Here is a 23,552-nt window from a genome sequence, read left to right on the forward strand (position 1 = left end):
CCGGTCCCGGTCCGGTATGGGCGCGACACTGAGGGTTGCGATCCGTTGCCGGTCACAAAAAAAGACCAAAAAAAAGGGAAAAAAAAATGTTGCTCTGTTTCTGAGTTATAATTTCCATTAGATTCGTATTATCTTTCAATTCTGTTTTTCCACGAACTTTTTGAAGTACTCTAGTATCTTTAAGCCCTTTTATCCTTTGTTTTACACAAATAAATTACAAGGTAGAAACTGATTTTTGACCCAATATGAATCTTTGTAGTAAGAATACTTAACCAGTTTATGGGTGTGATAATTCATCTGTACTTCTGTCAATTTATTTTATGCTAATTTTAATGTTTCCTTGCTTTTTTTTTTTTTTTTTTTTTTTTTTTGGTGGCTGGCCAGTATGGGGATCTGAACTCGTGACCTAACTTGCTGTTTTTCTTTTGCTTATACAGTCCAAAGTATTGGAATGTATATGTTTTGTTTTTGTCTGCAACACATATCTCAATATCAAATTTACTTATGTTGTTATCGAACCCAAGTCTGGCTGCCTGCCCTATACTAAAACTTTGGTTTGGCTTGGCTTGCCAAAATCTATTACCCAAGGGCTTTCAGCTATTGGCTTAGGTTTGCCAAAATCTGCTACTGAACCTAACTCCAGTTGCCTGTCCCAAACGAAAAACAAACAACCCGAAAGTCAAATTAATTGGTGGAGGAAGTCAGCTTATACTCAGGAACCCCAGTAACCTGAGGAGAGATGTTAGGCAAATCCATCTTTCCAGTAAACCTGGGGGAGAATGGCCAGACTAAAACCTCAAAGACTCAGATTTACTGAGGGTTTTTAAAGAGGTGGTTGAGGGAATGGAATGTAGGAAGTGAAAAGGAGGGAGGGGGATGTGAGCTATGAGGGTTCTGAGCAAGGAGCCAGATGCAGGGTCTCGCCAAGGTTCAATCTGGTTTCTGTTCTCATCCTTGATGTTATCTTAGGGTCCTGCTGGATTTTGATGAGCTTCAGGGTGGAATCTGTACAGCTTTATTGATATCTTCTTTGGTTTCCTGGGATCTGGATATTTTGTGTCTTGTGGCAAGTTTGCAATTCCAGGCTAGCTGAAAAACAGCTTTACATTTATGTAAATAATACCATCTTACCCTGTAACCAAGGTTCAAAATATCAAATAACCATGGGAAAGGAGGGAACACAGAAAAATGCATGCTGACAAAAAAACTGTCTTTTAAAATCTTTTAGAGCCCATGTGGTTTTAGGTCCCAACATGGCTTCGGTCCTGTTTACTTCAACAGTATGAACTACTGTATGATGCAGTAACTATTGTTTTCCCCCATGCGACATGTACATAAAAGAAGTTTACTATCCACTCCCCTCCCCAACCAGTGATTTGGAAATTTTCTTCTTACACTATTAGTGTTTACATTATAGATAAACTTACTACTTTTTTCCTTTAAATACAATAAGTAAATTTTATTTATAAAGTAAAATTTTACTACTGTTTTCCAGTTTTGACAGATTAACATTTAGAATGTCTTTACTTCTCCTTCCACAGTGACAAAGCCTTTTTATTTTAGTTTAAGAATACACATATCTTTATAATACTACATACTAAAAAGAAAACAGTACTTATTTGCCCAATATATTGAACATGTGGCATGCTCTTTCACAGTTTAAAACTATATAACTGAAATTTTAAACCCAGTTTACAAATCTATTTTTGTATTTATTTTTATTACCCTGTCTACAACAATTTAAACTTAAATGCTCCTTAACTAGTTATAATGCTTACCATTAATTCTTTCATGCAATTGCATCTCTGCTCTTGAGTTACTTCAGTTTATGTTCTCTGTTTGCTGCAGTAAATCATTCAGCAAACTTTTCAGGGAATGTTCTTGGTTGACATACTCTCTCAACCTCTGCATATTTGAGAATGTCTTCCAGTTGCCCTTGTACACAAATGATAACCTGGCAGCGTATATAATTCTTGGCTCAAAGTTATTTTCCCTTAAAACTATGTAAGTATTGTTCCATTGTCCTCTGGCATTTAGAGTTGCAATAGAAAAATCTGAGCTCAGCCTGACTTTTGCCCCTTTGTAGGTAACTTGCTTTCTCTGTCTGTATACTTGTAGAATTTTTTCTTTATCCTTGAAATTTAAAAATGTCACCAGAATATGTCTAGGTGTTGCTTTCTTTTCATTGAATTTTAAAGGTACCCTGTGGGCTTTTTCCATTTGTAGATCTAGTGTGTTCAACTTTGGAAAATTTTCTTCAGTTAGCTCCTTAATTACTGTTTCAGCTCCATTTACTCTGTCCTCTGTTTCAGGTATTCCTATTATGCGTAGATTGTATTTCCTGGACCAGCCCGCTAGGTCTTTTTCTCCTCTTTTCTTATCTTGATTTCTTTTCCCTTTTTCTCTGCATTCTGTGAGACTTCACTTGTTTTGCATTTACTTCAGTAATTTGATTTTGTGGACAATCCAGCTTGTATCCTCTCTATAACTCAACTCCATGATATGTTTCAAGCTCTCTGCCCACCCCTTCTCCAACACTGGGGATAGTTTGTTAAACTCCCTTGTTATACAATTCCTAAACCTTTCTATAGCTTCTATTTACGGCGCTGCATCAGTTTTAAGAGGAGGAATTTTCTCGATTACTTATCTCAGTTCCTTTCTTCTGAACTGCAGTATTATGACCTTTTCAACAGCTCTTCTTAGCAAAGAGGACCAAAAACGAAAATTATGGGAGGCCTTCCGGGGCACAGAAAATAAAATGACCAAAACGGCTCCCATTACAACATCCATTGTTAGAAAAATTTTTTAACTGCCATACACGATTTAGAAAATGTAGGAGAAGGAAAGCACATATTTCCCCATATCCTTTGTTTACTATATTTTCTTTTTTTACCTGATGTTCCAAGGTTTCTTCTTTTATCATTTCCTTTCTCTTTAGAGAACTTCCTTTAGTGGTTCCGTTTGGTTAGGTCTGCTGGCAACACATTCTCTTAGTTTTTCATCATCTGAGAAAGTATTTGTCCTTCATTCTTAAGAGTTATTTTCACTTTAAGCACTTGAAAAATATTGTGCCACTTATTTCTGGTCACTGTGAAATCCTCTGTCATTCAAATTTTTTTCCCCTTACAGGTAAGGTGGTGTTTTTTCTCTGGCAGCTTTCAAGATTTCTTTTCAGTTTTCAGAAGTTTAGCTATGATGTGTCTTGGCGTGGATTCCTTTTTGGTTTGTTCTTTTTGGGAGTTTGCTCAGATTCTTGATTCTGTGGTTTATGTTTCTTGCCAAATTTGGAATGTTTTCAACCATTATCTCTTTGAATACTTTTTCAGCTCCGTCCTCTTTCTCATCTGCTTCCAAGACCTTGATGACATGCATGTTAAATCTTCTGTTATAGTTCCACAAGTCCTGAAGACTCTGTTCTTTTTTCTTTTTTTGGTCTGATTTCTTTTCGTTGTTTAAATTGAGTCATTTATGATTTCTGTTCTGTCTTCCAGTTCACTGATTCTTTCCCCTGTTCTTCTAGTGTTGAGCCCATCCACTGAGCTTTTCATTTCATTTATTCTGTTTTTCAATTCTCATATTTCCTTTTTTTTTTTTAATGTTTTATTTGCTGGAGTTTTCTTTTTCTTTGCTGCATCTTCCTGTTTTTTTCATTTGTTTTAAGCATGTTTGTAATTTTTCATTGGAGCATTTATTCATGACTGTTTTCTTTTGGTCAGATAATCCTGATATTTCTGTCAGCTCACTGTTGGAATCTGTTGTTTATCTTTTTTCATTTGAAATCTTCCTAGTTCTTGGTGTGATGAATGTTTTTCAGTTGAAACTGGACTTATCACATTATGTAATGAGACTCTGGATCTTACTTAAACTTTTTGGTTTAGCTGGCTTTCTCTATCACTGCTCTGGCCAGGGAAGCAGGGGCACTGTCTCCTCACTGCCAGGGAAGGAAGAACTTCAGGTTTCACTTAGCCTCTGTTGACATTACTGTTCAGTCAAAGTGGCGGTTTTGGCTCTCATGTGGTCTCCAGACATTGTATTGATGTGGCCTCATTAACTGCTGGGAGATGGTGATAGTCTTGACTCTACTTGGCCTCCTCTGACATCATCCCCAGAAGGGAAGTAGAAGAAAGCCTCCTTGTTGATGGAGGAGGAGGATCCATTATTACCTGGAGGGTATGAAAGTTCCAGCTCTGACATTACACCAGCAGGGATGTTGGGGTGCCTTCTTACTTCCACGGGAGGGTGGAAGTCTAGGCTCCCCACTTGGTCTTTGCTGGTGACAGTGGAGATAAGGCTGTTTTTTTTTTCTTTGGTGTTTAGGTAGAATAGAGTGGTTCTTATCTAAAACTTTTGTCTTTCTCGGCAGCCCTTTTCTGGTCCTTTGGCTTTGTTGGGATTTTTCTGGTCTGTACCCACTGGTGTTTCCACGTTACTGGCTTTTTCATCTCCACATCTGGGAAGTAGGCAAAAAGTAAACCCAGGGAACTCACCACTGTGTCATTACTCAGATCCTGAGGTATCTAATCATTCTGCCTTCTCTCCACGTTTCGGAATCTTATGTTTGTTTTACACATAATATACAGGGTTTTTAGTTGTACTTAGTGGGAGCAGTGGGGTAAAGCATGTTAATTCCATCTGTGCAGAAACAACTTCTCTCATTTACTTTTGTTTATTATTTCTGAAGACTCAGTAACATGTTTTAATTCCAGAATTTTGTTGTTGTTGTTTTTGTTAACTTTATGTATAAATATTCTTTTTCCAGGCAATGAAGAGCAAATTAATTTTAAATTTAAAGGAATTCCAATTATTTCTGAAGACTCAGTAACATGTTTTAATTCCAGAATTTTGTTGTTGTTGTTTTTGTTAACTTTAGGTATAAATATTCTTTTTCCAGGCAATGAAGAGCAAATTAATTTTAAATTTAAAGGAATTCCAAAAAGCAAGCAGACACTTGGGGAAATACACAATTGGGCTTCATATGAATTTTATTAGTCATAAATAGATGTTTGTGTTTGGGGATGGTTTTGGATGGTTTTTAATTTTTAAAGAAAGATCTTAGAGGGGAGGATCATATAGTTATGGTCACCTCTAAATATTTTTTGTGCTAGAAAATAGTAAAAAGACAGCATCGGTGTTGGCCTGATTAGAATGAGCAGTTTACCGAGTACTAAGAAGTTTTTGGTTGACTTCATTTTCTCAAGATATGCTTAATAAAGGGTGCTGGTAACTTTTGGGTCGTGACTGCACCTGTCTCACAGGATTGTGACTAAATGAAAATATGAAAGGTCTGTGCTTATGTAAGGGAATGATACTCTTATAACTTGTCTTCCTGCAAAAACATATTTTGCACTTACAGCAGGACATTTTTACCTTTATAATTCTTAGACTACTAGGGTATTAAATAGTTCTAGTATTTACCAACTTCTTCTATTCTGAGTTTGCCTTTCCTGTTAGATCCTATCACCCAGTCCTCATTCTGCCTTTTGAGTATAGTCTTTCACAAGAATATGGGGTAAACACTTTTTTCTTTGGGCTGTGATCATTCTTTTATATCATATCCTTTCATTTTTCTTCATTTGGTATGGTTAAAATCTTTCACTATTTTATCTGCCTTTTTCAATCTATAGAGTTTATCAGGTCTTTCTTAAAGTAGAGCTGTGGCATCCAGAATAATACACACCACTTGTGTAGCATGAATAGGAACTTTGCTTTTGAAGCACTGCATTGTACTGTTATTTCTCATATGTATATAAGAAATCTTCCTGAGAGGATTTGAAACTCTCATGGATACATGTAAATCATTGTATTTGCTTTCATTTTTGGCACTTAGAAAACAGTTATTGAATTTACAAGTAACTCATGGCCATGGGATTTTTCCCCTTTCCTTAGTGAGTTATCTCTTAAACCAAGTATGCCCCATCTCGTTACTTTATTTTGTATTTGTCATTAGGATGTTTTCTTGTTAGCTTTTGGGCATTCTTGAATTTTCATTCTCTGAGTCATTACATTATACGGCTGTCATCTTTCCCTTCTCTAATCCCTCTTCCCACCACCACCAATCCAGTTTCACTCACTTTTGATCATTATAACCATGTATGGTATTGAAATTGTTCGTGAGGCAGGGTCAGGTACAGAGCACTACTACAACACTTCTAGGTTGACATCAGTCCATTCATTATAATTTTTTGGTTACCTCTATAGAACATAGTAGTAATCATTTTTAGTCTTCACATCAGAAACTGAAAAAATAATGTTTTCTGTAGTTTGGTATGTTACTAGTAACTATAACATTGTTATAGATGATCTGATAATTTTGACACATTTTTCAATTTTGAAATATTTTGGTACTTGTCTTGGTTTCATTTTATCTATTTAAAAAATATTTCCAGGAAATCCACTTACCCAGGATATATTGAACCTCTATCAGGAACCAGATGGAACAAGAAGGCTACTGAACTATTTGCTTGATAATTTGTCAGGTACTGCAAAAAGAAGTAAGTGGTCATTTGTTTAAACCTTTTTATTAGGAAGATGTGTAAGAATATTGCTTAATTCTGTGTTTTCTATTCAACTAGTTTCAACAGAACAACCACCCCCAAGATCTTGGATTATGTTACAAGAACCAGATAGAACAAGGCCAACTGGTTGGTAACCTTATTTTTTAACTCTTATTTTTACTTGGTCTCTGTAAGCCTAACAGTGTTGTTGGCATGGTTTAGGTTATGGACAGCATTAAGGTGGAATGCTTAAGATTGATTGGTTTGAGAGGTCATAACAAAGACTTAATTCTTGTTCACCTGGCCTCTATGTTTACTGTGCTATAGAAAGTATGCTATAAAGCAGTGCTTCTCAAATAGGAGCAATTTTATCTCCCAGAGGACATTTGGCAATGTCTGGAAGCAATTTTGATTGTGAAGTGCTACTGGCGTCTAGCAGGTAGAGGACAGGGATGCTGCTCAAAATCCTTAAGTGCACAGCCTCACAACAAAGAATTAACCCACCCAAAATGTCAGTAAAGTTTCCAGTTCTTAGCATGTTCCAAATGTGTTTCACACTACAAAATTGTAAGATAGCTAAAACCGTTACTTGAGAGAAAAATTGAACTAATGACCCCTAATCTCCTTTTAACCCAAATGCTGTGAAAATAGTTCGGGAGCTTTCATAACACAGCCAAAACCCTTACTTAAGAGAGCAATTGAACTAATGACCTTTAATCTCCTTTTAACCTAAATTCTGTGAAAATAGTTTGGGAGCTTCTGTGGCATGCGTACCAGGATTTGGCCTAGGATACCCCTTTCCTTTTGCATGAATTAACAATAGGTTCTCTATAGAAGAAAACTAGACATGCCTATTAAGGAAACTACTTGTCATATTTCCACATCCTACACTAACCATTGGTGGCGTAGTGGAGGGAGTATAGAAACGAGGAACCGTGGTCTTAGAGTCTGAAAAGCTTAAGTTCTTAGTCTTTTAGCTTCCAAACCCCTGCATATTTCTGTAGCAGGTAATACATTGTGTTCTAACTTGTTCATGTATCTGTCCTCCTTTCATTATCATCTTTTTCTAGCCCCCCATGTCTGGCATATAGGAGCTTTTCAGTGAATATAGATTGAATGAGTAAAGTCAAACTTAACATTTAAGTGAAAACTATTACCGAAATTTTTTTTTTCTGCCGTGTGTGTGAATAAGTAAAGTTATCTTTCCTACAGCCTTGTTTTCTGTCATGTGCTATAATGTTCTTTGTGATAAATATGCGACCCGGCAGTTATACGGCTACTGTCCATCATGGGCACTAAATTGGGACTACAGGAAAAAGGCCATTATTCAAGAAATCTTGAGCTGCAATGCTGATATCATAAGTCTTCAGGTAAGTCATACAGAAGAGTGTTTAAAATGTATAAATCCCCCAGCACTGATAGAGCAAAGAGCAAACTAAGAATGCATTACACTGACATATTTGAAGTCTCAGCTTCAGCAGTTGTTAAAATACTGGGTTTCTCTGTTTAAAAATCTTGGGAGCACTACCTGTTTTGTAGCACTGTGCTGCCAAATAAATCAAATGAGTTAAGATGGGTTTTAAGCATTTCTATGACAGCTAAATATTCTTCCTTCTTCCATTGCCCCTGCACAGTATTTTTGAATTGGATGGTGAAGTTACTGAAATTGTGGCATTGCTAAGGTATAATTTCACTTTACCACCAATGGTATGAGAATAATTAGGGCATAGTGGAAAGAGGATTGAACCTGGTTAGACAGTAACTGCACAGTATTTTTGAATTGGATGGTGAAGTTACTGAAATTGTGGCATTGCTAAGGTATAATTTCACTTTACTACCAATGGTATGAGAATAATTAGGGCATAGTGGAAAGAGGATTGAACCTGGTTAGACAGTAACTTTGCATTCTCAGTCCAACTCCCATAATAATTTACATGATCTTAGGCAAGTCACTTTCTCCCCGTGGGTCTGAAATTATGATCTGTGTCGTTCCTTCTACTTTGATTCTTATTCCACATTAGTTCTAAGACATAAGGAAATATACATGTAGGGATATTTGTTTTTCCATTCATTATTCTCAAGCAACAAGAAATTGACCTTGGCAACTGGTACCTTTAAATTGACAAGTAGTTGTTCTGACTGGTTTCAGATAAATTACATCGAAAAGATGTTACGTTCTTTAATCTACAGATCACACCTTTGAAATTATTTCAAGCTCTCAAACTATGCATACATAGTTAATGCATAGGACTGATTTTTGTCTTATGAAGTAACTTTGCCATTTTCAATTTTTCAGGAAGTTGAAACGGAACAGTATTACAGTTTTTTTCTGGTAGAATTGAAAGAGCGTGGCTATAATGGGTTCTTTAGTCCTAAGTCTAGAGCTAGGACAATGTCAGAACAAGAAAGAAAACATGTTGATGGCTGTGCAATATTCTTCAAGACAGAAAAGTAAGTTATCTCTTTTTAAAAAAGAAAATTTATTCAGTATTTGCAGGGCGGGGACCACGAGTGTGAAAATTAATTGGCAAATAAGAGAATGAGGCACTATATTGTTAGTTAAGAAAACGATACAATTTAAATTTGTTTTTAATGATCAGAAATAATCTTGTTTTGGAGAAATGCTTAAAGTGCTGCTGTTTCTTCAGGTGTTTTCTAGGGTTTAATTCCAATTGTTAATTGAAACGCCGTGTAGTTAAAGTTCCCTCTAGGATGGGAGGATTCTTAAACCTCTACTTTGGAAAAGAATTGTGTAAAAATTCCAAAATGAAATATTTCAACACGAAACCTAAGCAGAAGATTACTACATTATCTTATATTGTAAAGGTATTTTAAGATGTTGTTTGTATCAGTAACAGACTGAGAAAAACTTTAAATGGATGTGGGAAGCTTGGTGCTAAGTGTGGAAGATTTTCCATTATGTGATTTCAGTGCCATTGTATCTGTTAAAGAAATCTGGGAAAACTATGTTTCCCACAAAGCTAATATCTTGGTATTCCCAATTCTGTTTTTGTGTGTGTGTTTTTGTTTTTGTTTTAGATTTACTTTGGTTCAGAAACACACTGTTGAATTTAATCAGCTAGCAATGGCAAATTCAGAAGGGTCTGAAGCTATGCTGAACAGAGTCATGACAAAAGATAACATTGGAGTTGCAGTACTGCTAGAACTTCGAAAGGAATTGATTGAAATGTCATGTGAGTGACCCTTTCATTTCCTGTACAATTGACCTCCAAAATTTAATAGTTCTGACTAGCCATCTTAAAAAAGAGCAGAAAACAAATTTCATTATGTATTCAGTCTTGTCTAACACCTGAAGAAACTCAGTGAGATTTTGTCTTTTCTAAAATATCATATCTCTTTTTCTCTACCACAAAGCTTAAGATGAGAAAGCATTGCCGAGAAAGGAATTACAAACCTTGAAAGGCATAAAGCAAAAAATATTTTTGCTCTCAAGAATAAATGTTGAAGGGCCGGCCTGGTGGCGCACTTGGTAGAGTGCGGTGCTTGGGAATGCGGCGGTGCTCCCGCCAAGGGTTCGGATCCCATATAGAGACTGGTCCGCTCACTGGTTGAGCGCGGTGCCGCACTTGGTAGAGTGCGGTGCTTGGGAATGTGGCGGCGCTCCCGCCAAGGGTTCGGATCCCATATAGAGACTGGTCCGCTCACTGGTTGAGCGCGGTGCGGGCGCGACACCAAGGGTTGCGATCCCGTTGCCGGTCACGGTACAGGCGCGACACCGAGGGTTGCAATCCCATTACCGGTCACGAAAAAAGACAAAAAGGAAAAAAAAAAGAAAAGAATAAATGTTGAAGTAAATATTCATTAAAATAACTTCAGAAATAAGAACTCCATACACTTTCATAATTTCTTGACAGCAAGGATATTCTATAAGCAAATTTCTCTTCCCGACCTACTTACAATAATTATTTTAAAGATCTTGAGTTTTGGATAAATTGACCACTTATTTCAAATAAAAGTATATTTACAGTGACCATCATGCTGAGACTGAAACTTTTATCACTTGAAGAGCAGTTGGAACTGGGGATATTTAATGTCTAGGATGGGAAAAATGAAAGATAGAACTTAATGACTATCTTAAATATATCTGAGAAGGAGGATTCAGATTTAATTTTGTGAGGCTTGATTTAGGAAATCTGTAAGACCAAAAGTTTTCAAAGGAACAGAACTATTTTAAAATCAAGCTGTCTAAAATAAAATGGGCTGTCTTTGTACAGGTAGAGAATACCATGTGCTGGAATTATCAAACAGGTTTAGATGTCTGTCTCTCAGGTTTGTTGTAGGACATATTTAGTCATCAGGTGGGAAATTGTTATGTAAATTTCAGGGTTCTTTACAATTCTGAGACTTTAAGATATCACTTGTTTTCAGACTTTACAAAAACATATGGGCTGATGGGTGGGTTTTGTCTATTTGTTTTTTTCTTTTGATATAATGTAGCTGGAAAGCCACATCTTGGAGCAGAAAAACAACTTATTCTTGTTGCTAATGCTCATATGCATTGGGACCCTGAGTATTCTGATGTGAAGTTGGTACAAACTATGATGTTCCTCTCAGAAGTGAAGAACATTATTGATAAAGCCTCTCGAAGCCTCAAATCTGGTGTATTGGGAGAATTTGGAACTATTCCACTTGTGTTATGTGCAGATCTTAATTCTTTGCCAGACTCTGGTAAGAAAAGACTGTTATTTTATATAGAATAATTTTTGGCTTAAAATGTTTTCGTAATATATTGTTCCTGATAATTTCAAATTCAATCAAAATGAAAATTCAGTTTTTAGTGGCAGCCATACAATTTTTTTGTGTGGGGTAGGAGGGCATTTTGAAAATGAAATGGTGTTGTGGAGCCTAAAGAGGAAGGATATTAATCATCTTTGGTAAACACGTAGGTGATGACTTGAAATAATTTTTTGAAGAACATATAGTTTGTATTTTATTAGCCCTAAGTCTTATATGAAAGTTCTTCAAAAGTTCATGGAAAGATTTGTATTATCTTTTAATTCTATTTTCCACAGATTTTCTGAAGTGCCCTTGTATAATCCAAACCCTTTGGGATTCCAGCATGTGCTGATATAATCACAATTTATTGCATATATTACAGGATCTCAAATTTTGTTTTTTTGGTGACTTGATTTGAAAAATACACCTCAGAAGGAAATTGAGAGCCTTTATTTACACAAGATATAATCACAATTTATTGCATATATTACAGGATCTCAAATTTTGTTTCTTTTGGTGACTTGATTTGAAAAATACACCTCAGAAGGAAATTGAGAGCCTTTATTTACACAAATTAGTCAAGTGAATTTCACACACAAAAAAGAGCAAGGATCTTATTTTTTTGTCACAAAGTAGAAGAATACAGAAAGCCATATCCTGAATACTTTTCCATAGATAGTACAGAGAATAAACCATAGCCCATGTGATGCCAAACTAAATATTTCTTCCTTTTTGTATCCTTTTCAGTTCCTTGTTTATACTCTCAAACACACACAAATACTTTTCCTTGTACACATACACGTATTTGGAGTAGATAAATTTGGTAGCACATTGTTGCCATCACAATAGATAAGAGCCATTAAAAAGAAACTGCTAAAATTTGTTTTCAGAGAACAATAAAAGTATCTAAATAAAGGTATCTGGATTTCTTCAGTCTGTCTCATCAAGCCGTCTGGAGATTACTGCTACTGAAGCATTTGAGGGTTATTCTCTGGCAATTTCTCTGCATGCTTTCTGCATTCTGTATAGCTACAGAGTATCTGAGAAGCAAGGAGAGAATCTAGTCAAATTATACACATCTAAGACCCATTTCCGTGTTGGAAAATAATAGTATTTTAATAGCAAACACATGGGAAAATGTCCAACCTTGCTAACTAATTAAATGAAAATTAAAATATATTTGCAGAGCCCATCTTACACTTAGGAAATTGGAAAATTAGTGTCCAGGGATGAAGTTTCTCTGTAACTAACTGGTGACATTTTTTCCCATAGTTAGCAATATTATAAAATGGCACATTCAATCCTAATTTTAGGATTTTATATCAAGTATATTTTGTATCAAGTAGCGTAAACAGAAACATACATACTAAGATATTGATTGTGGTGTTATTTTTAATTCTTTTTAAAAAGTGAAACCCTGAATTGTAAAAAATAAGCAACTAGTTTAGCAAATACAAGCGTACTTCTAAAGTCTGTGGGAAAAACAGAATTAAAAGATAATGGAAATCTTTACATGGACTTTTTGAAGTACCCTTATATTATACACCAGTCCAGTTGTATTATGCAGTCATTAAAGAAAGATAATTGGGAAGACATATGTTCATGTGATACAGTATTAAATGCTTTTGAAGCGAAGTATAAAATATTCAGTATGCTGTGATTACAACTATGTAAAAAATAGATTTGTATAAGTTCTGGCAAATGTGAAAAAAAAAAAGAAACATTTTAGAAAGTGGGAATATGTGTGGTTTAGGGCCGAGGGTTGCGATCCCGTTACCGGTCAGTAAAAAAAGAGACAAAAAGGAAAAAAAAAAAAAAAACTATTTACTTACATAATTTATTTTTAGTTACACTGTACAGTTTTATATACTGTATATTATACTTAACAATGAAAAAATACATTTCTCTGCATTATAGGTGTGGTAGAATATTTGAGCACTGGTGGAGTAGAAACAAATCATAAAGACTTTAAGGAACTGAGATATAATGAAAGTCTTACAAACTTCAGCTGTAATGGGAAGAATGGAACAACCAATGGAAGGATCACGCATGGTTTCAAGTTAAAGAGTGCCTATGAGAGTGGCCTGATGCCTTACACAAATTACACATTTGATTTCAAGGTGTGTCTTGAGATTGATAAGCTTTTAAAACCTCCATTTTCCTAGCGAGTCTTGGAACTTCATTATGTTTTAAATAGTGGTATTTGTTCAGNTTCCACAGATTTTCTGAAGTGCCCTTGTATAATCCAAACCCTTTGGGATTCCAGCATGTGCTGATATAATCACAATTTATTGCATATATTACAGGATCTCAAATTTTGTTTCTTTTGGTGACTTGATTTGAAAAATACACCTCAGAAGGAAATTGAGAGCCTTTATTTACACAAATTAGTCAAGTGAATTTCACACACAAAAAAGAGCAAGGATCTTATTTTTTTGTCACAAAGTAGAAGAATACAGAAAGCCATATCCTGAATACTTTTCCATAGATAGTACAGAGAATAAACCATAGCCCATGTGATGCCAAACTAAATATTTCTTCCTTTTTGTATCCTTTTCAGTTCCTTGTTTATACTCTCAAACACACACAAATACTTTTCCTTGTACACATACACGTATTTGGAGTAGATAAATTTGGTAGCACATTGTTGCCATCACAATAGATAAGAGCCATTAAAAAGAAACTGCTAAAATTTGTTTTCAGAGAACAATAAAAGTATCTAAATAAAGGTATCTGGATTTCTTCAGTCTGTCTCATCAAGCCGTCTGGAGATTACTGCTACTGAAGCATTTGAGGGTTATTCTCTGGCAATTTCTCTGCATGCTTTCTGCATTCTGTATAGCTACAGAGTATCTGAGAAGCAAGGAGAGAATCTAGTCAAATTATACACATCTAAGACCCATTTCCGTGTTGGAAAATAATAGTATTTTAATAGCAAACACATGGGAAAATGTCCAACCTTGCTAACTAATTAAATGAAAATTAAAATATATTTGCAGAGCCCATCTTACACTTAGGAAATTGGAAAATTAGTGTCCAGGGATGAAGTTTCTCTGTAACTAACTGGTGACATTTTTTCCCATAGTTAGCAATATTATAAAATGGCACATTCAATCCTAATTTTAGGATTTTATATCAAGTATATTTTGTATCAAGTAGCGTAAACAGAAACATACATACTAAGATATTGATTGTGGTGTTATTTTTAATTCTTTTTAAAAAGTGAAACCCTGAATTGTAAAAAATAAGCAACTAGTTTAGCAAATACAAGCGTACTTCTAAAGTCTGTGGGAAAAACAGAATTAAAAGATAATGGAAATCTTTACATGGACTTTTTGAAGTACCCTTATATTATACACCAGTCCAGTTGTATTATGCAGTCATTAAAGAAAGATAATTGGGAAGACATATGTTCATGTGATACAGTATTAAATGCTTTTGAAGCGAAGTATAAAATATTCAGTATGCTGTGATTACAACTATGTAAAAAATAGATTTGTATAAGTTCTGGCAAATGTGAAAAAAAAAAAGAAACATTTTAGAAAGTGGGAATATGTGTGGTTTAGGGCCGAGGGTTGCGATCCCGTTACCGGTCAGTAAAAAAAGAGACAAAAAGGAAAAAAAAAAAAAGACTATTTACTTACATAATTTATTTTTAGTTACACTGTACAGTTTTATATACTGTATATTATACTTAACAATGAAAAAATACATTTCTCTGCATTATAGGTGTGGTAGAATATTTGAGCACTGGTGGAGTAGAAACAAATCATAAAGACTTTAAGGAACTGAGATATAATGAAAGTCTTACAAACTTCAGCTGTAATGGGAAGAATGGAACAACCAATGGAAGGATCACGCATGGTTTCAAGTTAAAGAGTGCCTATGAGAGTGGCCTGATGCCTTACACAAATTACACATTTGATTTCAAGGTGTGTCTTGAGATTGATAAGCTTTTAAAACCTCCATTTTCCTAGCGAGTCTTGGAACTTCATTATGTTTTAAATAGTGGTATTTGTTCAGACTGGAATTAAACAATCTTGAACTCGTTGACAGCATATTCTTTTATTACTCCTCTGTAGAGTCCTGTGTGATTGGTGTCACATCTTTACTTTATAAATACCCGTTAGAATATTTTCCAGGATAAGAAGTCAGATGAAGTAATAGTCATAAATTAATTCCTAAACTAACTTTTACATTTTGGGGGCATTGTGCTCATTACTAACAGCTAGATATGCAGTACTAAAGTATCTAATTTGGAGTCACTTGAGGTGAGGTGTTCCTTCTCTCATATTTTAATTTAACTGAAATTACTACTTTGAGTGCCAAAATGTGGTTTATATTTTTAATATCAGTGATTGTTTAGGGCTATGTCACTTTCCTTGTGTTCAGCTGTCCTTTTTAGCCATTTTTTGTTTTTCTGATCTCTTAAATCCCAGTTTTCTATTTCTGACCTGCTGGAAAAATAATCAGTCAGATTAGATTGTGTTTTAGAGTATAAATAAGAACTTAGGTAAAATCTCAGGAGCTCTTGTACCTTAGAGCATAGAAATTACGACCTGTTTGTCCTTAAGTGCCCTTTCCTTTTAGATTCTTTTTTGTGTGTGTCTTTTTTCGTGTCCGGCAACGGATCGCAACCCTCAGTGTCGCGCCTGTACCGGACTGGGACCGGCAACGGGATTGCAACCCTCGGTGTCGCGCCCGCACCTCACTCAGCCAGTGAGCGGGAACCGGTCTGTATGTGGGATCCGAACCCTCGGCGGGAGTGGCGCCGCGCTCCCAAACGGCGCACTGTAGCAGTGTGCCACCGGGCTGGCCCTAGATTCTTTTTTTTTTGGTGGCTGGCCAGTACAGGGATCAAAACCTGTGGACTTGGTGTTATAAGGCTGCTGTCTAACCAACTGAGCTAACCGGCCAGCCCTCCTTTCCTTTTAGATTCTTAAGCAGACTGACTGAAAAGGAGGCAAGGGTGATAACCAAAGGGTGAGAAGACAGGGTTTTTTTTCTTTTGTTCCTGTTGCTGATATTGAGACAGGAAGAAGACACTTGAACGTGCTTCAGGCCTTTAGGCCAAGAGCATGTGGAAGAGAGGCTTAAATTACAGCAGGAGAGGGTAAAACCAGCAGATCCACAACTGTGAGCTAGATGCCCTGCCTAGTTGCTGCTGAGGATATGAAGGGCAGGTAGAGACAGCCCTGCCCTTGTGCAGCTGTGGTCTGGTGAGAGAGGCAGGTCTCAGCCACGCAAATGAGTATGTAATTACACCTTGGGATGGGCATTAGCAAAGGACAAGAATTGGTGGTAGGAGGCATTAAGTAGGTTGGGAGCAGGATTCAGAAAGGAAAGTGATGAAACCTGACATTTGAAGATTGAGAAAGAATTAACCAGATGACAAATAGAAGAAAGTTTTCCAGGTAGAAGGAACAGCATGTGTGCAGGCCCTGAGGCAAGAAAGAGCTTGGCACCTTAAAGGTTTCCTTTGTTTTGTTTTGTTTAACATGATTGTAAGGGTATATCTTGAAAGCAGTCAGTATTTCAGTGTTATCTTATGTGGGGCCTTGTTTTTCTTTTCCTTCTTTTTTAGGGTATAATTGACTACATCTTCTATTCTAAACCTCAGCTGAACACTTTAGGCATCCTGGGACCTCTGGACCACCATTGGCTAGTTGAGAATAATATCAGCGGCTGCCCACATCCACTCATCCCCTCCGACCACTTCTCACTTTTTGCACAACTGGAGCTCTTACTGCCTTTCCTGCCCCAAGTTAACGGCATTCACCTTCCTGGCAGGAGGTAGTCAAGTACCTTCAGACAACCACCTCAATTTTACTTTAAACTCGTGAAAATCTGAATATAGGGGAGTGAGGTATGGCCACTAGGGATTTTTTTTTCTTAATGATGATTTGAATTTTCAATCTGATTATTTGATAAGGATATAATATGAAAGCCAGGTGCTAGCAACAGACAAATTCTGAGCCCAATATGCTTTATATATTGCTAGACAGGGATTGGTGTATTTGCACCTATCTTTAATTTGTTACAAGTATTTTTCCTGTTTCTTCTATCCAATATAATATTTTCATGCCTTGAAATAGGAAAATGTTTGAACAGCATATTCTCTTTGCACAGAAATCTGTAGCACTATTTTTTTGAGGCCAGTAGTAACATCCAGAGACCATTCTTCCATACTTTACTCCCTCCTTTTTCAGACTTGTTTGTAAAATATAGAATTTGAATTTAGCCTTTATGATTGTATATGATCCATAGAAGACCTGATTTATGAAATTTTGTACTAAAAAAAATCAGATTTGGAAATAATGATTGTATTGTAAACTAAGGCTAAATTTTTTTTTAAACCTGTTTCATGTGTTATAAAGGCCAGCTTGTAAAAGAAGTTGCAACAGACTTTCTCTGCTAATGATTTGCACTGTTAGGGTTTTGTTAGCCCTTTTATACTACTTTTTTTAAAAACTGAGAACATTGCTCTTTAAATCTAAATCTGCTTAAACCTTAGGACATTTTCTTGGAACCAGAGGCAACTTATTCATGAATTTCTGAATTTTTATGAAAGCTATCTACCAGGACAGATAAGCTGAACATTGAATGATCTGTAGGCATTTATGGACCGAATGTAATGGTTATATATGTACATTCTGATATTTTTAAATCTTTAACTTCTTTAAGTTAAAAAATTACAGCTGCTTAGGTACAGCTTTTTAACTCCTTTTTAAGACACTTCCTGTCCTATCTCCACAGTGCCTGCCTAAATTTGTTCTCACCAAGCACTGCCTGTGCATGCAGAGAAAATCTGTGCATCCTCTTTTATATTTTTAAAATACCGTTTAACGTTTGTGAGAATATTATGAAAATGCTTTTGTCTGAGCTGTGGCTTTTTTCCCGTTGTAAAGCATTAAATATTACATTTTGGAACATATTCATAGGGTGGGTCCCTGGGTCTTTGCTCACCAGACCCAAGGCACTGCTTCTTAGTGTTATTGCACAGTGCTGTTTGTCACCCAGAATACTACTATCATGTGAATTCTTTTTGTTACTCATGTATTCCTTAGTCTGTATTTTTCAAAGAAAATCATTCCTTTTTAAAGAAAAAGTAATTTTCCGTTTATGAAGCAGTATAAATTAGATGCATTTTCAAAACAGGTCCCTAAGACAGTTCTTCAGATCATTTTTAAAGTGACTAAGTCGTATTAATATGTGAACAAAGATAAAAGTTATATTGTATTTTGCCCATAGTGCTATTAGATTAAAGATTAAAGCCAGCTTAACTTTGCAAGTTAAATCATATATATTCTGTTCTCATTCATTCATTTTTCTCTCAAAAATCAAATAAATTCAGAGGGAGCTTGGTCTAACTGCTTTTGTTTCAACTGCAGGCAGGTGGGGAGCAAAAGGACATGTGAGCATTAAGAAGAAAAAATTGTTGAATATTAACAATTTTTATACAGAGAATGAGTCATTTTGGATAATGACTTAAATTTTATGAAAAATGCTTAGCACTTAAGTGTGCTTATTCTGTTTTTAAGAGAAAATGAAATTACATACTGTTTAAATAAATGATTTTATTTTTATTTTAAAAAATTCTTCAAAAGTTTTGATCTTGAATCTTTGTCTTGGACCTGGTTTTTCCTTTGAGGTTTTTAAAAAGATTTTGTGTGATTTTTTTTTTTTTTTCACTTTTTGTTTAAGTTGTGCTGACACCAAACATGTCCAGTTTATAATAGGTACATTGGAAAGCTGGTATTATTGATGTAGAACCAGTGCATAACTTCTTATGGGGTTTTTGAGTTTTGTTTTTGTTTTTTTGTAAGGTGTGAATAAAAGGTGTGTCTACTCATTTTTCCTAAACACTGTGTTGGTAACATGCATCATGACAATTTCCAGTGAGGGTGAGCTGGAGCTGGTTGGACTGATGAGAGCGAGGAAGCCGCTTTTCCTGGGATCTGCATTATGTAATCACATGTAATCACAGATCCAGAGAGCTTTAGGGAAGGGGGAGCACTTACTCATTTTGAATTTGGCCATGGAGGATGTATTTTTTTCATAGATGCTGGAACTAGAGTGCACTTGTTAGATGCTAAAGGTTTGAGCTTTACACAAAATGTTTTCATCAGTATTTGTTATTGTCTACAATATATTTGGATTGGGGGGGCAGCAGTATACTAAGATATAATCGCCTGTTATGTCTTGAAAATAACTTGTTTTTGCCTCTTCCAGGCATACTGCATTCTGTGGGTCAGTTTGAACAGCTTCTCCACCATATTTAGATAGTGATAAATTGAACCAAGAGTGTAGATTCACAACTGTAACCTTCAAAAGAGAAAGGAATATTTTGGGACTGTAGGGAATAAATGGTCACACCAAAATAGACTATGATGCTTTTGTTAAGCAAACTTTTGTGTTTTGAATATTTTCTGTGTCCTCAATTTCTAATAATTCATACTCCCTAAAATGCAATAAAAACTAGTGTTTTCACAGTGTAGGTTATTTTTCAAAAGTTCTGTAACAGAAATATTTAATTTGTTGCCATATTGTAATTTCAGTATTCTTGTTGGATAAATCCATTTTAGGAATGTTTTACAGAAAATTGGGGGTATGTTTTAAAGGTCAGAAATTTGGAGGCACTCAGTTTCTTCTTGTAAATCTCTTGAAATGCAATTTACCATATTAGTGGTGAGTATTTATGCTTTGAGAATTTAAATAATGTTCATCAAAATTTATTTATCACATAATTAAGACTAAAGTTGTAGAAATAAATTGTTGATTGCAATTTTAATAGTCCCCGAAGATAGGTGAAGAACATCTCCAAGGCATGTGGTTTTTTTATTTTTATTTAATTTGGTGAGAACCAGGAAAACTTATTTTAGATTAGCACTTTGAAACCTAAGGACATCATTAAATTGGATGGAATGCACTTCTAAATGTTGAAATTAAAATTTCAAAGCTCTTCAGCGATTCAGGTTTTCAGTAATAACATTCAAGTTTCAGTTTCACTTTTTACTATTTAAATTTATGGAATTTTTCCATAGTGACTTTTAAGGTTTTAGGGTTATGTCAGATAAGGACAAAAGCCAATTTAGGCAAAACAATTACAGCAGTTTGTTCTTTAAATGAACTAATCAAAATATCCAGTATATGTTGCCGATAACTCAAAGAACACCTTTTAGCAAGTGTTTCTCCTCCACTCATAAACAGTATTTTAAGATATTCACTTTGCTCTTCTTTTTGGTTACATAAATTTTAGTAACTGATATGTTGAAGTAGTTGTCTAAAATATTATCTAGTCTTTATTCACAGTACATTATGTTGTGTAATGCACTGGACTAACTCTTGTTTACCATTCATGTAACAAAACCCAGCACGTTATCTGCACTAAGCTCAAAGAATGTCACATTTGCCTCGGCAGCTCTTTGATAAAGGTAATGGGAAACCGAATATATACCATATGGACTGGTGGTAACAAGGGCTTTTACTGTTCTTTTCAGTGGAAACTTCTTGGTCAAATTGTAACTAGCTAGTATTATATTTATATACAGGGTCTCTTTTCTTTACCGATGTATTTTCCTACTCATAGCCAACCAATAAATTCAGTATCTGTTTCAAATATTTTAAAAGTGTAATTTGTATAGTTGTAGTACTGAGAAAAATAATGTTTGAGAAAAATAAATGTTAATCCGCAGATCACATGTTTAAAATTCCGAGTCATCTTGGACAGGGTTATAACTCGCCCTTTCAAAAGGAAGAGTGAATGGGTACAGGGCCATAATATGGGGAATGATGTAAACTAATGTATTTCCTTAATGGCTGTGTTATTCTCTATAACACTCATATCTTTGCCAAAGGTCAGTTTTATCTTTAGGCCACTGATGGTCCTTTTGCATTTAGGATTTTTGTTGTTTTTGTTACCATATACCTCATAATAAAAGAAATGGGCTCATGTGTCTTCCGTCTTTTGGAAGGGGCTGACATTTTAAATAAATGCTTTTAAATACAGTAGCAAACATTGTGTTGGGGTTATACTAATTCATTAAATGTTTTATTTGTTACGTGTATATTTTGTTGAATATATAAACTTTGAAGATGTGTAACTTCCCAAGTCTTCAGATGTTGACTTACACTTGAGAAAAAAACATTAAATTTCATTTGCTTTTTAGAAACTACTACTGTAACAAACAAATGTAAAATTTTATGTAGATACTGGAAAGAAAAAGCAGAAGATAATTTAGATCAGATGAATGTTTGCTGACATGTCCAGTTTTTAAAGTAGGCATGTTCTATCTAATCTTTAATATATAATTTTACCTCTACCTATAATAAGTCTTGTTCTTCATATAATTGTCACAAAATAAATGTAAAAAAAAGTTAATGAAGTTGGTTAGAGCGTGTTGCTGATAGCACCGAAGTCCAGGATTTGAGCCCTGTACTGGCCAGCTGCCAAAAAAAAAAAGTTAATGATGTATTCCATGTTACTTTGTAAATTCTAGTTACTGTCCTTTAGAAGAACACTTTCCTAGAGAAACATGAACTGCAGTATATTTATAATAAAGTTTTTAGCTTTTAGGTACCAATGTTATATATACTGGGAATTCCCTTTTTGGACCGTTATTTAGGTATTAAAATTTAAATTGATTATAAAATAAGTTTTTACAAATATTATAAAGACAACTTTAAGATAATAAGTTATATATTAGAAGAATCTCATAGAAGAAATATTTTTACTAGAATTTTAGGAGAATTTGAGAAATACTTACATGAGTAAATTTCCTCAAATGAGTCTAACCAACTAGTCTATAGCTAGGAATTGGGAAATACCAGGTAGCTTGAAAACCAGTATCTATAGTTTTTTTTTTTTTTTTTTAAACACATATAACATTTTAAATCAAATGAATAACATGTCAGTTTCCTCATTTTCTTTGAACTGTAAACTTAAACTCATACCCAATAGCTACAAAATAATTTTGGGCCTCTCAAGAGAAATTTTGCTTACTCTGTCAGAATGGCCTGAGGTGGGCTTCAAGATCTCTTGTTGCTGAATACTTTGCAGGCTTACTAGCAAAATGAGTCTATGCTGCCAGGCTTATAAAGTTACCACTAGTAAGCTGTCTAAGCTTTTGAATAGACCTGATGGGTAGAAGGACTACATGTAATTGGTCCTGTTGCAGTGGGTTACTGTGAACTTGCAGCGAGAAGCCGGAAACACTGAGGGTTAAAACAGGAAAGCAGAGTTTATTGAAATGCCGGCATTTGGCTCAAAAGGGCTCATGTCCAAAATTTTGAGCACCCCAATGCAGTGGGGCAGTTATTTTTATATCATAGCATTTCTGGGGTTTTGTAACTGAGCAAGAGCGATGATCTCATGATCTTATGTGGTTATGACTCTGTCTCAGGATGGAAAAGTACATGCTGAAAAATTCTGTTTTAGCAGTCTGTGGTAACCACAGGGTGAGAGAAGGTGGGGCTGCGTGACATCTGGGTGGGGGTCTTGGTTACAGCATAGCATGGCACAGCATGGATGTCTAATGGCCATAGCTGGGCTGGACATAGCTGGGTAAGTGTGGGTGCCTCAGTCCATTTTGGTGAATTATTTATTTATAGTTGTTGTTAAACCACTTTTCTTTGTCACCATACTGATTAATACAATTAGAAATAAGACATTCAGAATTGTCAGGTGCTATTCTTATTAGAGATTTATAGGCGTGATCTCTGACTTCAAGTTGCTTTTTGATCATTATAATCTAGTGCAGTAAGTGCTAAAGATATACCAGATGTGGAGGGAGCAACTCTGTCTACATGGGTCTATAAAATCTTTCAGAGATGACTTTTGAGCTGGATTTTGAAACAGCAAGAACTTCTTTCTATGAAGAACAGGAACTATATTAAAAACCTATATGAGGGCCGGCCCATGGCGCACTCAGGAGAGTGCGGCGCTGGGAACACAGCGACGCTCCCGCCGTGGGTTTGGATCCTATATAGGAATGGCTGGTGCGCTTGACTTTTGAGCTGGATTTTGAAACAGCAAGAACTTCTTTCTGTGAAGAACAGGAACTATATTAAAAACCTATATGAGGGCCGGCCCATGGCGCACTCAGGAGAGTGCGGTGCTGGGAACACAGCGACGCTCCCGCCGTGGGTTTGGATCCTATATAGGAATGGCTGGTGCGCTCACTGGCTGAGCGCGGTGCGGGCGACACCAAGCCGGGGGTTGCGATCCCCTTACCGGTCACGAAAAAGACAAAACAAAAAAACCTATATGAAACATGTAGCTATGAACAGAATGGATTTAGAACATGATGTGGGTCTGTGGGT

At 35.6% G+C, this 23,552-nt stretch overlaps 1 protein-coding gene across 2 annotated transcripts in view; it reads left to right on the forward strand.

Moving 5' to 3' along the window:
* The window catches only part of CNOT6 (CCR4-NOT transcription complex, subunit 6), a 65,195-nt gene extending 45,885 nt beyond the window's left edge, over window positions 1-19,310 (forward strand). The window contains exons 5-12 of one of the 2 annotated variants that reach the window (XM_008572508.1): window positions 6,387-6,491; window positions 6,573-6,641; window positions 7,707-7,864; window positions 8,791-8,945; window positions 9,534-9,688; window positions 10,953-11,183; window positions 13,149-13,351; window positions 16,816-19,310. In XM_008572508.1, the coding sequence (XP_008570730.1) occupies window positions 6,387-6,491; window positions 6,573-6,641; window positions 7,707-7,864; window positions 8,791-8,945; window positions 9,534-9,688; window positions 10,953-11,183; window positions 13,149-13,351; window positions 16,816-17,028 (1,289 nt within the window). In that variant the 3' untranslated portion in view covers window positions 17,029-19,310. The remainder of the gene's footprint in view (window positions 1-6,386; window positions 6,492-6,572; window positions 6,642-7,706; window positions 7,865-8,790; window positions 8,946-9,533; window positions 9,689-10,952; window positions 11,184-13,148; window positions 13,352-16,815) is intronic. The other variant, XM_008572509.1, reaches the window with a different exon arrangement.
* The last annotated feature ends 4,242 nt before the right edge of the window (window positions 19,311-23,552 follow it).

This window comes from Galeopterus variegatus, unplaced genomic scaffold, assembly GCF_000696425.1.
Source record: "Galeopterus variegatus unplaced genomic scaffold, G_variegatus-3.0.2 Scaffold797, whole genome shotgun sequence".
Taxonomy (NCBI): domain Eukaryota; kingdom Metazoa; phylum Chordata; class Mammalia; order Dermoptera; family Cynocephalidae; genus Galeopterus; species Galeopterus variegatus.